Source organism: Amblyomma maculatum, chromosome 6, assembly GCF_055883805.1.
Source record: "Amblyomma maculatum isolate TAMU_Amacu chromosome 6, ASM5588380v1, whole genome shotgun sequence".
In the NCBI taxonomy this organism is placed as follows: Eukaryota; Metazoa; Arthropoda; class Arachnida; order Ixodida; family Ixodidae; genus Amblyomma; species Amblyomma maculatum.
In genome coordinates, this window is record NC_139349.1 from 157,583,782 (window position 1) to 157,599,761 (window position 15,980).

A 15,980-nucleotide genomic window follows, 5' to 3' on the forward strand; every position below is an offset into this window, starting at 1 on the left:
TCGACAGGGGCATGCAGACGGCAAACCACGGGGCGAGATCACCAGAACGCAGATGGTACGGCATACAGCACGGGATCACCTGTCGCAACTTGAAATGTCCCTGCACCATAGAAGCACAGGGCGATCAGCAGTCACAGGAGCGGACGGGCAGGGTTAACCACGGTTACGCGAAACCATGCTACGGCGGACCAAACCGTGGTTCCGCGGTTATCGCAAACCGAGCTTCGCGACCTCGGTTTGCGTCGTTAACTGCAAGGCGTCTGTTGACGGAGGCTACTCGATCGTCGGCGCCCGAGTGCGCGAGGCGTGCGAGCGGGTCCGCTTCACAATGTTATTCATTTTCCAACTTCATCACGTTTAAGGATCGATGCATAAAACAGGCGTTGTCTACTTTACCGCCCGACGTCTTCGGTTACGGCCGACAGCGCAGCGACTGCGTACTGAAGCCCCGTCCTGTCTGCAGTATCATTTGAACGGCTTGTTGCTGAACGGAACGCCAAAGAATGTGTGGCCTTAGCTCTATCGTGAAAGTACACGAGTTTGCAACGCTTTCAGCACGGGATGCACGTTACACTTACCGAGAGCGCGGCGCACGACGGCGCCGTGCGTGACCGTCCCTAGTCGTCGCTAGGCCTAAATATCGTTTCGCTTCGAAGCCGCGGCGGTCGGCGCTTTGGAACTGATCAACGCTATCGTAAATAGTCTACTTATGAAACTGCCTTATTTTTAACCTGTTCTGCCATAGTAAAAGAATTATAGGATTATGTCTGGCGACGCATTAATCGCAGAGCTAGTACAAGCAGATCTAATGAACCGCAATGCACCAGCGGCAGCTGGCTTGAGCAGAAACTTGCTTGTATCGCGGCTATCGCGCATACCAGCAGTTTGCTGCTGGTCAACGACCCTCACGAGTGCTTCATATTCTTGATATTCGGCTCAGTATTCCAGACGCCAACAAATTTATCACGCTTTATTTTGGACATCGGCGCTAGCGATCCGCCGTGTCGTTCGCGCACGGTTTGCGGGAGGAGGGGCTACCCCGCGGCAGTGTTTACGGCGGTCAGGGAGGTGCTGCCATCGTGGGGTGTTTGACAGCGCTGTTGACGCCTCGTTGGACGGCACTCCGGTACTCTTGAAACCACGTTATAAATTGATATTTGTAAATGCACCTTCGTTCCACCGATCACCGAAGCGGTACCGTGGTATAAAGGAGCTGCTGAAGGTAGGTCAGACGCTACCTTAGCGAACGCTCCCTTTCCGAGGCCGAAAGGCCGGCTAAAGGTGTAGTTTAAAGGGAAGGCTGGTTTCTGAAACGCGATAAGGAGCCGCAAAGGTGAGAACCTCGAAAGGGAAGGTAAAGGTTGGTTCGTGAATACGGGGGTAAGTTTGTGTACCGGAGATCATTCTTGCTCAAAGAGCGCCTGAACAGCTGCAGTGCAGCCTCCACCTCCATTTGTCCAGAATTCACATCAGTGTTTTTCTGGCACTGGTGCTGTTGCTTCCACTCAGCATAAGTGGGGTCACTTTCAGCTGGCTGTCTGCTGCACCCAAGGCAGAAGTTTGAGAGAACCACACAGTCTAACACAAGCCCTGTATGAAGCTCAATTACACAGCCTACACCAGTGTGAGAACTGTGGCTACGTGTCAGCCACGTGCCATCGTACACGACTGTAATATTCTTTGAAAAGGTGGTTTCCATTTCTGTGTACACCTTTCTCACTGCCTCTACAGCATCTGCAAAGATGTTGTTTGCAGCTGCTTCTGCAGCAGGCTTGAAAGTTTTTTTTAGGTGCTCTTCATATGTTTTGTGGTGTAATCCTCTATGTGAAACATTCATGGTGGCCCAGAAGTCAATGAGAGCAGTTGGTCCTTTACCAATGCTCTTTATCGCTTGAATTGATCTGATGTTGATATCAAAGGCTCTAGAACCACTATGCCTTTGTGAAGACCATTCAGATTGGAGGGCACCACAGGAAATACACGAAAGTACCATCTTCACAGCTAGCCCTAATTTAGTTTTCCGATGCACTGTTAGGCCAGGCTGGTGACAAATTGGGCAAAGCATGGAACTAATCAGAGAGTTCAAGGCTGCTACTTGCACAAGCATAAATTCCTCTTCTGGAGGTGCGGAAATGGCATCTTCCCTTGAGTCAGTCAGCGCAAACTTGCGCTCCGTAGCTGAAACCGTGCGAAGCGATTCGCAAGCACTCGATGCTTGCACCTTTGCCGTTTCCGCGGACACAAATCGTGTTCTGAGGTGAGCTTGAATAGTGCGACGTTCACTGGATGAATATTCGTCACTGCGATGAGCGGCCACCGGCGAGTCCATGGAAGCGAGCGTGCACCTGCAATTGCCGTAACTCGTCGATGGCTCGGCCGCCGGCACGTCCGCGAACACCGTAACTCGTCGATGGCATAGGATTGCCTTCACTCGCGGTTGTCGGCTGTGGACACATTTTGGAGTTGAAAAACACATCGTGGAAACGTGTCTCCACTGCTCTGCAGTCAGGCGGTGATGACTGTTGCAAGGCCACTTCGCTCGACGAGCTTGTGCCGGGACGCTCGCATACGGTGACATTCACTGGCGTGTCGATCCTCACTGGCAAATTAACGTTGCGCCCACGGCTCAACGGCGAGAAATCGTGGCCCGTCTCACCTTCGCTGGCTGGTGCCTCACCTGACGAACTTGCAGTGGCATGTCCGTGCACGGCGAGACGCACGTGTGCGGCAACGCTCTCTGGCATGTCGATCGTCGCTGGTGAAGTAACATTGCACCCGTGCCTCGACAGCGCAGCACGTTGTTGGTTGTTCTCACAATTGCTGGCTGGTGCCCGACTCAGCATGAGATCGCACAGCACATTGGGAGAGATCGCGTAGCACGTTGGGCGCGTACTCCGCCGATTCCGAACGGACGCTCGGCTCGGTAGAACCACCTGTTGATGATCGCCGCTTCTTCCTTGCTGTAACAGGCTTGCGTTTTCGCTTCCCGTAAGCATGCATTGTCCGGAACTTCTTTTCGAATGTTCGCTGATCCATCGCACGTGGTCGAAGACTCGAAACGCAAGAAAAAGAATTGCTTTCCAGCGGCCGACAAAGCAGACGCTCCTTGCGCTGGCTGCCATTATTGCCGCGGCATCAGCCAATGAGGAGGCGCCTAGCAACACGTCGCGGCGCAGAGCCAATCGGGGCGCGGTATTCATTGGCTGCTTCGTGCTGCCATCCTGCGGATATTCCTTTTTCGTGCGCTTGCTAGCTGGCGGAGAAGGAAGGGAGAGGTTGGGACAAAGAGCTGAAGAGTCGGGCTTTCCAACGATGCCAAAATGGCGGCGCTCCGTGGCGGGAAAGGCAAGCAGTCATGCTGTGAACTTGGCAGCTTGTTCGCGGTTTGGGAAGACTATCTCGACGCCGGCACCGATAAATATATTTATTTAGACTACTTAGAGTTTGTTTTTTGGTGAAATATTTCAGGACAACATAGAAATAATGTTGTAGATTCCGAAAAGTGCACTTTTCAAAAATCGACTTTTTCCGCGATTTTCGCGATCTGATCCCCGCATCCCCCCTTAAGGCCGCAAAACTGCAAGTGGTCGACAATGCATGTTTTGAGAAAAGAGCAAAAAAGAAACGTGATTATTTAATGAACATTCACTGATGAAATGCACACATTTACAATTTCAAATAGCTAGAAACCTTCAGGAATGTAGTCTCTTTGCTTTACAACGTCCAAGTGTCGCCTCTTTAATTTTGATTTGCAGTTGCAGCACATTCAGTTGTCACTTTTTCGGCTGCGGTAGTCGCATGCAGGCAGCAACTTTTTTTTTTGTTTGTTTATGTACGTCATTTTGCCACGTCCTGACATCAATACCGCGGTGACGAACATTTATTGCGGTAAAGAAATGTAATTTGGAGCTGTTTGCTGCTTCCCAGTGCTCCGCATTGCACGGGAAGCAAGTGCATTCACTAAGGACTACGAACGAGGTCCGTTTGACGCAAACGCACGGCGAGCTCTACGAAGACGTGTCTTGCAGTTTACGCATTGGAGAATAAGTTTGACGGCGATTTCTTATCCACGTTCACTTTTTTAAATTGCAATATCGCCGCAGTATGTTTTACACTTCGCCAATCTCGGCAAACTGTTTAGATCTGACGATCATGAACTCCGCCTCACCCCGCCGTGCTGCCATCATCGTCACGAAAGCAATCTGACTACCGCTTCGTTGCTGGAAATGGCGAGAGTTCAAGCTTCTTCTGTTTTCACCTTATCTTTCTGCTCATCTGCAGCCCGCAATATCACTGTCGCGGCGGGTGCAACCGCTGGCAGTAGCAGTCTCCCGTGATGGGGAACACGCTAGGCCTACTTCAGGCTCATACACACGATCGTTTGGCGCAAGACTTTCGTCGGCCTGAGCGCGCACAGCTGGGCAGGGCATCATCACTTGAGATGATTAATCAACAATTTTTTTCACTTTTTTCACAAGTTCTTGCCATGAATGCACCTCGCGGTTCGGAACCAAGCGCGGCCGGCGTCACATCTCCGCCGTCTCCCCGCGGTTCGGGTGCGCCGAGCAAACGCCATCAGCCAGCTCCACCAATGCGATGACGCCTTATCGTCACGTGCACCCTGAAAGCCAATGGGATTGCAAATGCCACGCTTTCTTTTTTGCTATTTTTTCTGCGACCAATGGGCGAATGTAAACAGCAGAGGCGGCAATTTGAAGACGAAAGGCGGCTCTTTCGAATGAGATCAAGTTGGCTACGGCGCCACGCACAAAATGGGAGCTACGTATCGCGGAAAATGGTTGTTTCGGGGCCGTTTACAGCCCAAATTCGGGCGACATCGATTATATAAATTGGCATTGTGACTAAAATACAGATCCTAGAGATGAAAAACTTAGGTAGATAAAGAGCTACTAATTTTGCAAATAACATTTTCTAAGAGGTTATTTTTTCGCAATTTTTTCGCTCGAAAGACCTGTGTCCCCCCTTAATTGATAAAGTAAAACCTCATCACTTAAAAATCATTCACCTTGCCTACTAATCACAGTGAGATGAAACGAACATGCAGAACATTAGGCTTTCAAGTGAAAATTGGCCCAACTGACTGCACAGCAGCGTCCCGAACAAGCAATCGCCGCCAGCAATGCCGTCACAGGCATCTAGATGCTCCATCAAGCTCATTCCACAACCCCCCAACCCGCACCCTCCTCAAAGAATAAAACATAAAGCAATGCTATCGACGCGTAGCATCTTTGCAAGCTGCCAATTTCTGCGCTGTTACACTCAAATCTCTAATTTACTACGAAGACTATGTTAACAAATTTTTCAAAAAATCCCCACCAGAGTTGCAACACTCTCAGTGTAGTAAAAATAATTCACAACTATGAAGCATTTTATTCAAAATAATGTACGTAATTTATATCTTCCGCTCTAATCAAGGAACATCAGTATCACAAATCTGACTCAACAGTGCCGCAACTGTTGAGTGACACAGAAACTGCCATTTGTGTGTGCATTTCCATGGGCGGTAGCCCCCAGCATCACCATATCTAGTGCTAACTCATGGCGACACCACGAAGCAGCGGTTAAATATCCGGAAGCCTAGCATGCCTAAGCGCCTGCCTTTTTGTGTTGTCTGTTGTTTGCCAGTCAGTTGTTCGCTTCATTCACGTGTGCGGCTAGGTACTTTTTTATTGCAGGTGATCTTATCACAAGTTCAAGCGAGATCTGACCAATGCAGCCAGCGATGGTGCCAAGAAGAAGCAAAAACAATTTTCGCTGCAGGAAAAAGTGGATGTATTACACGAAATCGGCACAAGAAAAAAGCAAGCCAACCTCTGCAGACACTGTGCCCCACCGACTGGCGCGGCCATTTAAAAGACAGACAGGACTGTCAAGCTTAGCTGAATACTGAAGAAGATGAGGTTGTTATAAACTCTGATGTTTTAAATCCACATCAAACAATCCACACTTTCATCGTTTGTTGCAATGACATACCCGAAGAGGTGCTCCGCAAAGTGGAAGGTTTAGAGGCATTCTTAATTGTTCAAATGAAATAACCGATTTTTCAAACAAATAGCTTTGAAGCGAGTGCGACATATGGAGATTTTGGTTGCCGGCACACGTGTCTATTGCCAAGGTACTCCACTTTCCTACCTAGGCCACAGGCTTAAACGTGCAAATTTTCCATGACAAGAATATTTCGAAATAATGAGCGATTTCATAGTCCCGCGTGTTTTGTTACATCAAGATTTCTTTGTATTAAAACAAAACGTGAATTCTCAATGACCAAGCTGGGGGCTGGTTCCCTATGCAAGAGGATCCATTACGCCACGGTACTTTTGGCGGATCTCGATTCCTTGTCAACCTCTAAAGGCAGATGACCATGACAGACATCCTTATAAAAAATGGTTTGTGTTTGCAGGGTCAGGACCACAGTTGCTCAGCTTTGCAACAGTGTCGTTACTGCAAGTTCAATTGCATTCAGACATGCATACCAATAAAAAAAGGTGGCTGCCACATTTCACTGCAGGTGAAACGCAAGAGACAGCTGTGTACCATCTAACGCGAGCAGACAGAGAACCCCCAGATGGTCGAAACCAATCTGCACCCTTCTTTTATGGGAGCCTTTTTATTTCGACAGTTACTATCCTCTCCTCACAACTGGTTACTAAGCTCACCTGGAGGTATCTTGCAGACCATAGCAGGAGCATACCAATAAAAAAAGGTGGCTGCCACATTTCACCGCAGGTGAAACGCAAGAGACAGCTGTGTACCATCTAACGCGAGCAGACAGAGAACCCCCAGATGGTCGAAACCAATCTGCACCCTTCTTTTATGGGAGCCTTTTTATTTCGACAGTTACTATCCTCTCCTCACAACTGGTTACTAAGCTCACCTGGAGGTATCTTGCAGACCGTAGCGGGATGCCATCCGTACCGCTGGTTGCAGTTGGGGCTTTGCACAAAGATGCTGCTGTCACTCAGACACTCGGCAAACACCTCGCCTCCAATGTAGTAGAGGCGCACACCACGCCCTGCACACACAGAAGGGGGGAAAAAAAGCACACAAAATAATAGTCTTTTTCTTGTCTGCCAGTCATTCAATGCCAAAAAAAAAAGTAAATCAAAATGCATGACAGAGGAGCATACCTAAGCTAGTAAAAGCTTCACTGAGCAGCTTTAAGCACTACCCGCATGAGGCAACAATTCACAGTGTCGCGCGGTGGGCTGAGGGCCGCCAAAGCATTGCTGCTTGTCGCTGTCACTCCGGTTCTGGGTTTTTAGAAAATTTTGTGTGTCCACAAGCCTCTTTCCCCTCTTTAATCCCCTTATCAGGCCGCGGAAAGTCAGGGGCACTTCCGTCCCGTCTAATTCTCCCAAGCGGGGGCGAAAGGAGGAAAGAAAAAGCTGGGAGGAGGACTTCTCTCTCGCGCCTAAATTTCCCCCTCGCACTGACGGCGCCGCCGACTGCGCTGCGTGGCTTGCTTCGTCCTCGCGTGAACCGCTGCAACCGTTACGACTCCGCTCGTTTTGAATTAGAACCGTCGTCTGCGTAGCCTAGCGCTGTGAATTCTCTGCGTGTTGGCTTATCGGCCAGAGTCGCGATTTTTCGTCGCGGTTCTTTTACTCTGTGCATCTCATTCCTGCTGGCTCTTCGCCCCTTCGTGAGACGAGAGACTTGTCTGCGTGCACCTCCAGTTCCATGGACCCATCTCGTCTGCTGATTGTGCTGGCCATTACAGTCGGCGATATCCGCTGTGTTTCGTGTTGTTGAACTTATTACCTTCATGTACTGTGGAGAGACGTGCGTTTCGAAGAAGACGGTTCTTCCAGGAAGGGTAGTGTAAATTTTTAATTATGTATTTGGGTTATATATAGCACAGCGACATGTGATTACTTACATCAAATACCAACCACTAGGTAACTAGAACGCAGGTATTTGCTCATGTTTCTACATTGCTTTGATGGTAGGGAATGCGTAGGATGAATATGTTGCATCATTTATTTAATTTCATATCAACTGTACACATGCTGACAGAAGCAGTGCCGGCAAACTGGGTTCTTTTGTAGTGATAAAGCAAGCATGCAAGATTACAATGTTAGCGCAGAACACATAACACTACTGTAAACTGTTAGCTATGTAAAGTGCGTGTGTGTGAGGGATACCTTGTCGCATCTTTTCATTTTCTGTTTCACGTGCAGCTAATAAAAAAGAGAAACGATATCTGCTGTTCTCTGTGCTATTTCTTGCTGCGGTCGGGTACGCTTGCTCACGAGCGCCTGCGCCCTTGAGAGCGCTATGCTTGTGGTTTTTCTTTCCATCACACTGTTCCTGCAGCGAGCCGGTCGCGCCGCGGCAGAACGATGATGCGGTACGAAATCCACGGGCACAGCGATTTCCCGAGCGCAGGCGCACGCGAGCGCGTGACCCGCGCTGCTTGAAGCAACCTACCGACACCCCCTTCAGCGCACCATTTTTTTGGACCAGTCCGCTACACGGCCTCCCCTGTCAAGTCCATTTTTTACGCGCCCCCTCCCGCTATAATCCTATAATGGGGAGTTTGGCGCTAGCGTCTGTAATTCGTGGCCGCTGGGAGGTATAGGGAGTTTCACACCCCTGCCCTTATTCCTTTTCCACAGTGTAGAGTAGCCAACCGGAGGCCTTTCTGGTTAACATCCCGGCCTTCCATCTTCATCCCTATCTGCCTATCGCGTGTCGCTCAGAAGCAGCTCATGAGGCAGCCAATCGCAATTTAAGGTATACTGAATAAAAAAATTGCCGCCGAGATTTCCAGTGTAGATGGTAGCTATCGCATTGGGAGTGACCAAAACAATCCCCTTTATGAACATAAATGAGTGGAAAGTAAGTATTTTAATGAATATTTCTCAAATTGCCGCACCTAGCGGGCTCCTGTGAATGCTCCGACAAAACCAGATATCACGTCACAACTCCCCCCATAGCGGCCGGTCGCACCTGTTCATTTTTCCTTTCCCCCTGGCACTCACAAAGCGCAAAGACGAACATGCTTTTTTTTTTTTTTTGCTGCTCGTGTGCCTGCGTTTCCTCCCAGCGCGCAAACAATTGTCCGCAATACGCGTCCTCCTCGACTTTTCTCGTGTGCAGCATTCCACACTTCGCAGCATTGTGCACGGCGTGACGTGGGGGAACCAACACTGTGTGTAGCCGGTCAACCAACTTCAGATGTGGGGGCGGCGGCGGCGGGACCGCGGGGCCATGACGCTGCTGAGGGTAGTTGTGACGCCACACCCACCGGCTCACAGTCGGGAGCGCGCTGCCTCTGACCCGAGGGCCGCTCAGAAAACGTCAAAAATACAGCCATCCGCTCAAAACTAACCCAAATTATGTGTCTGTACTAGTGCAATCAGGTCTTGAGAATACAATTGTAGTGCTTTCTCAATATTCTTGGATATCTGTTCAGTATACCTTTAAGGCTTTGGGGTACAGTGAAACCTCGTTATAACGAACAGTTAAAAAATCAAAAAATAGTTTGCTCTATCCATAATTCGTAATATAAAATTTCGTAGAAAATACACGCAAGAGCAGCGAAATTCAATCGGAGAAGGCACAGCAACACGGAGGGTGCCTACTTGGGTCACGTCCATATATTTACGCGCAAAGAACTGCATTATCGCGGCCTGCTTTTTTGTGTTGATCGCGTTCCGTATCACGCCCTGTTCCACGGTTTGCATACACTCAACAAGGGCAAACCCACTGCTCTCAATAGCACTGCAGTGGCGGCGCAGTAAATCCAATGCAGCAAGCGCTTCTTGTGAAGTCGGAATGTTCTCATCGTCTGCAGGGTCAGTCTGAGCTTCGTCTGCGGAATGTTCAAAAACTTCCACAGCGATTTCGGCGTCCGTCAGTACAGCCGTGGTCACCGCGATGTCGCCGCCGCCTACGGAGTCCTCTACAGTCATTGTTGCGGGCATGTCACCAACAAAACGCGAAAAATCGTTCCAGGCTCATCGAGCTCGCGGAGCTCTGCTTCTGTTTCGTCGGGATCGTCCCCATCGTCACTTGATGCACGGGCCTCTGCTGGAACAAAACCTGCGTGCCGAAAGCAGTTGGCAATCGTTTCTCCTTTCACGCTGTCCGATGCCACTTCAATGCTCCCAGCAAGTCAATCTTGTCCTGCTTCTTAAGAAGCTTCACGAGAAGAGTGTCAATCAGTCTCCTCTTGTAAACTGCCTTGAAGGCCCTGATTTTATCCTGAGCTTGGTCTTTAACGTCAGTGCTGCTCTTTTTTTCACGTTCACCGCCATCACAGCACTATGCACACCTGCGCACCACACCCGACACGACGAAGACACGACGACCGACGCAGCCTTCGCCGAACGCTACGACGGCCACACCAATCTCTTTCTCTATGGCCACGCCGCGGCCCGCGACACCGCTGCCAACACTAAAAACGCGAAAGACTGAAAAGCCAAAAAGGCAAAAGCAACATTCGATCGCGCCGCTGCCGCCGCTGCTGAAGCGGCGGTGTCAGCGATTGTGAGATGCGAACAATTTCTTATGGCCTCCGAGGAGGGTGATCTCAGAGGCCATGGATTTCTTTGGCTGTCAACTCCCAATGCCGTCGTGGCATCTGTGGCGCTGTCAGCGCCTGCGAGGTAGTCCTGACCGTTTGCTGCGCCGCACAACACACATGTAGTGCAACGAAGCCTGCCTCCTGCTATTAAAATGAGGTAGTGCTTGGCGTCGCGAAGTTCGTAATATCAGTTTTATGCCAAACCGCGTTCGCTATGGGAATTTAAAAATACACGTGTTTGACAAAATAATTTCGGAAGAGTTCGATATATTCAATAATTCGTAATATGCGTGTTTGTTATATCGAGGTTTGACTGTACTCCACTTCCGTTATATTTTGCGAGCGAAGTTTGTTTTCCTAGTCCGGTTTCAGGAACCAGCAGACGCTCACTTCATCTGGTCCGTGCATATATGAGCGCATCAAGACAATTCAGTAAAAGCTTGGTAGGGTAGTAAAGGAGAAAAAAAAGCTAGTGTGGTTAGATATCATTACTGCTTGCAATGCAAGTCTTAATCGCAGTGTAGTAGTGCACCGCTGCGCTGTGACCTTTTTATAAACACGATGTGTTACAAGAAATTTCGAAATACAGTAGCCGACGGGTAATTCGGACTCCAATAATTCGGACTTGTAGGATATTTCGGACTTCAGTGAGGCACCGTCAGTCACCCCATAGAAGCGCATACATATTCGCGACGGATATTTCGGACTTTAAAAGTCCGAAAGTTCGATTTTTCGGACTAATTTCAGTCCCCTGCAGGCCAAAATCTGCCATCTTATCGGCTTTTCGCCGGCGCAACAAGCGCAATCTTGGATTGAGGCGGATTGGCTCTGCAGTTGGATTGGCTTGACATGGTTTCGGTGCCCCATTTTTGCCAGGAGAGGCCCCTGCAATCTCTGCCACTTCGAGGTGGCAGTCGGATTGTCATCGCCGTCAACCTGCTTTTGTCGCCAACGCTGACAGCTATCTCTTTGTGCTTTGTCTCATACGTCCGCCGTGTTGTCACACGAGTTTCTCCGACCGCGTCAACCGAGTGGCGCGCCGTCAATCCTTTGGCCGTTTTGTGATTGCGTCCGGCAGTTCCACCGCTCTGAACGAAAAGTGCCTCATTTTTGCGTGTTTGACGAGCGGTGTGGTGCGCACTCGGGCTGTGGACATGGCCCCGCCGGTGCTGCCGGGTCCGTCAAAGAAGCGTGGGAGCTATTCTACCATGACCCTTGAGAAAAAGGCAGCGATCATAAAGCTAGTGCTGAGTGGGCGAACGCAAGCTGACGTGGCCAAGGAGTTCGCACTGTCGAAGCTAACTATTTCGGATTACGTGAAAAATAAGGAGAAGATTTTTTCCGCCTTTGAGGCGTCCCACAGCAGCAGCCAGAAGAACGACAGGAAAGGCGACCACCCCGAATTGGAGAAGGCCTTGCTACTCTGGCTTAAAGCTGCTTTAGCGAAAAACCTTCCAGTGTCGGGCGACACGTTGAAGGAAAAGGCAGAGACCCTGGCCGTGAAAATGAGAATTGAAAAATTCAAGTTCACGGACGGATGGCTCCGCGGTTTCAAGAAGAGACACGGTGTGTCTTTTAAGAAGATGTGCGGGGAGAGCGGAGCCACCAACCCAGCCACGGTAGCAGACTACCGTCAGACGAAGTTGAAGCCCTTGTTGAGCCAGTACAGCCCGGAGGACACCTTCAACTGTGACGAGACCGGCCTCTTCTTCAAGATGCTGCCTGACCGCACCCTCTTTTTCGGGTGACTCCTGTTCAGGGGGCCGCCACAGCAAGGAAAGGATAACAGTAATGGTAGGTGCAAATGCCACTGGCACTGAGAAGCTGCCACTTCTTGTGATAGGCAAATCCAAAAATCCTAGGTGTTTTAAGGGCGCGAAGAACCTCCCCGTGTGGTACTGCAGCAACTCCAAGGCATGGATCACTCATGCTTTGTTTGAAGATTACGTGCGTCGACTCGACCGAAGTTTCGAGCGGCAGGGGCGACAAGTTATTATTTTTGTTGATAACTGCGCGGCTCACGGCACCTTCGACAACCTGAAAGCCATTCGGCTCGAATACCTGCCACCAAACACCACCAGCGTGCTCCAACCAATGGACCAATGGATCAAAAACCTTAAGGTGCATTATCGGACCCGTCTTCTGCGGCGCACAGTCCTTTGTTTTGACAACGGGAAAAAGTACGCCACGGATCTTTTTGCGGCGGTTAGCATGCTGGCTGACGTGTGGAAGGCAGTGAGAGCGGAAACAATTGCTAATTGCTTCAGGCACGCTGGATTCTCCGCCGATGAAGTCGATGACGTAGAAGACTGCAACGATTCTGAGGATTTGACTGCAGACAGCGGCGAAGACCTCATCGTTGATCTTCGCGGGAACGGAATGGACATTCCAACAGGCTGCATGTTCCGGGAGTTTGTTGAAGTGGACGACGGCCTCGATATGTGTGCGGACCTCACGGACGACGAACTTGTACGCCAGGTTCTTCAACCTGAAGACGAGTCGGACTCCGACGACGACTCGGGCGGCCTACCACAGCCATCGCTTGCACAAATTACGAACGCTGTGAACTTGCTGTCTAGCGTGTACAGCGAAACGACAACTTTGGCGCAAATACAAGCGCAAATCGTCGCCAGCAAAAGAAATTTGCCGCAAGGTAAAATCGGCGACTTTTTTAACCCGATTTCCTCTGAATAAAGTGATTTTTTGTGCTTCATGGATTTTTCGGACTGTTCGATTATTCGGACCATTTTTCGGGTCCCTTCAAGTCCGAAAAAACGGTCGGCGACTGTATCTGTGTTTTATCGTACTCGATGCTATTTATTGTTAGAAACTGGATATAGCGTAACTGTACTCCCCTTGACCGAACGACGCGGCGGCGGTAACAAGGCAACGCTGAAAACGCCAAGTCGCCAAGTCCCAAGTCCCATCGATCCGTGTGGTGTGCACCAGCGTCAACGACAGGCGGTGGCGTCGCACAACGGATCGCCAAGGATTGTTGGCTCATGCGGTTGCTACTTTACTGCCACAGTAAATCATGTTGCAGTGCTTTAATTCAGCAAAGCTACACCTCAGGAGTATCGACGCACTTTGTGAAGCACCACCCCCGAAAGCATGGGAGAACCGGCAGTGCAAAGGTAAAGGTGCACGTGCAATAATCATGGTTGCTGTTTCCGCACGTCCAGACTGTGCCAAACATTTTCCGCCACCTCACGGCGGTTCTGAAAGCACAGCGGTGACGAGGTCCCAGTCTCCTTTCTAAGTGTGAAACGGCCTATACCCGTTACAGCCTACTAGATTCCGATCAAGTTAGATTGCTACGCAAGAAATGGCACAGCACCAGTTTGAGTAAAACTTTGTATCAAAATTTCAAATTATGAGCAGAAAAAGAGAGGTTGGCACTTTAGTTGCACACTGCAATGATAGTCTGACACTGCGACAGTGAACAGTAGCAAAATCCGTGTCCAGTCGCATGACTCGTTCCTCTGTTTGTTCCCTTTGTTCCAGAGCTCTACCTGTGGAAAGTCTGAGATTCTGTGCTACACGGCACGCTTCGCAATCATTGTTCCATTCTGCCAAAGAGCAATGGCTGACCTTGCACACGCAACCAGGGTCCATACGAGGCAAATTTAGAACACAGACCCAGCCGATTAGCACAAGCGGGAATTGGAAAGTCAGTTCAAGCAGCACGCTTGTTTGCCACTGCCAAAGATGCTATTCAAATCACGTAAATTTAAACACATTTTTTAAATGCATCTGGAACATACTAACACATCATGACTAGCAGCTTACTGATATCGCTCAAGAGAAAAGTATATAACAGTTGCATCTTGCCTGCACTCACCTATGGAGGGTAACAATAAGGGTTCTATTTATGTTGAGGATAATACAGAGGGCTATGGAATTGAAAATGGTAGGTGTAATGCTAAGAGCTAAGAAACATGCAGAGTGGGTCAGAGAAATAATCCGAGTTACTGAACTTCTATTGGAAATCAAGAAGAAATGAACATGGGCAAGGGCAAGGCAGGCAGTGCCAAGAGAAAATAACCGATGGTCACCAAGAGTACCCAATTCGACTCCAAGGGAAGGAAAGCGTAACAGGGAGCTGCAGAAAGTCAGATAGTAAGATGAGGTCTCGAAGTTTTCAGGGGTCAAGTGGATGCAGCTTGCACAGGACTGGGTTAATAGGAGTAATATGGGAGAGGCCTTAGCCCTGCAGTGGGTATTGTCTGACTGATGATGATGATGAAACTTAAATACAATGTTCTTTCTTTTTAATTGTATGTTTTTCATACTCAATGTTCTGAATAATCTTTACACTTAGTTTGTATATTTGATTAACGTCTAGGAATGAGAAAGAGTGGCAATGACAGCACGGCGGCAGTAGAGCAGGCTCATGGGTTATCGCAATGGAATGCACCGTGTAGCAACGCCGGATTCGCACTGAGCTTGACTTTGACCGACTTGATCACGATGCAAAGTGCTCATGCGACAGGGTTATAAGAGAGGCACTCAGGACGCACCGATGTGCTTGCGGGTCTGCTCGACGACCGAGTTACGGTTGACGTTGGACAGCAAGCCGAGGCAGAAACGCTCCGAGCTCGAGGGGTCCGTGAATCCGTCCACAGTCAGGGAGGGCTGCGAGGCGTGGAACGTCTCTCCGACCCGCGTGTTGAGCTCGTAGTATGAGATGGAGCACCAGAACGCTGGCTCCGTGTATGTTACCGGCTGCACCTCTGCAAAGCACACACGCAGTGTGACAAGGAGATTCTTGTTGTGCAAGAGTAGTGCCGAGCCCTCGGTAGTACTGGGTCGAACAATTTGCGATCAAGTTACTACTGTAATACAGCAAGAGTTGAAATGAATACAAACCTGGTGAAGGACTGGGTGAAGACAGGAGTACTGTATCTGTAACAGTAAAGAAAAGTGCCAACAAGGGGGACGCTCAGTCAAAGAGCTTTCTGCAACAATTCAAGTAACATAATTAAGAGCTTACCCATGCAAATATTTGGAAACTATATATGTATCCTGGCTCTAATTCCATCAGGGTCCAATCCTTTACTGCACTGATCAACGGATACAATGGGAGCAGTCGCAGCGGCATTCAGCTGGAACTGCTCCCCCATTGTTTAGGTTCAAACTGATGAGCTACTGTTGCATTACGAGACGTTGCTATGAAAACTTGTCCTTTACATCAAAGCATTCAGAGCAGAAACCAATGGTCCTGTTTGGCAGTAAGAGACTGCCGCAGCAGCATTTTCAGTTTTCTGGAACAGTTTCAAGCCACACCTATTTGGACACGTTTACCCAGATGACACTTCTCGAACACAGATAAAGTGAAGTTTGGGGTAGCCCGCCACGGTAGTGTAGAGGTTAGGGCACTTGACTACTGCGACCAATGGATGCAGGATCGAATCCTGGCCACGGCGGC

At 49.5% G+C, this 15,980-nt stretch overlaps 1 protein-coding gene across 2 annotated transcripts in view; it reads right to left on the reverse strand.

Annotated features, from left to right (window-relative positions):
* LOC146187253 (SMAD family member 3-like) overlaps positions 1-15,980 on the reverse strand; it is a 41,919-nt gene that overhangs the window by 14,730 nt on the left and 11,209 nt on the right. For both annotated transcript variants that reach the window (XM_084607589.1, XM_084607588.1), the window contains exons 5-7: positions 15,422-15,457; positions 15,073-15,285; positions 6,896-7,033 (exon numbers count right to left, since the gene is read on the reverse strand). In XM_084607589.1, coding sequence (XP_084463715.1) covers positions 6,896-7,033; positions 15,073-15,285; positions 15,422-15,457 — 387 coding nt within the window. The remainder of the gene's footprint in view (positions 1-6,895; positions 7,034-15,072; positions 15,286-15,421; positions 15,458-15,980) is intronic.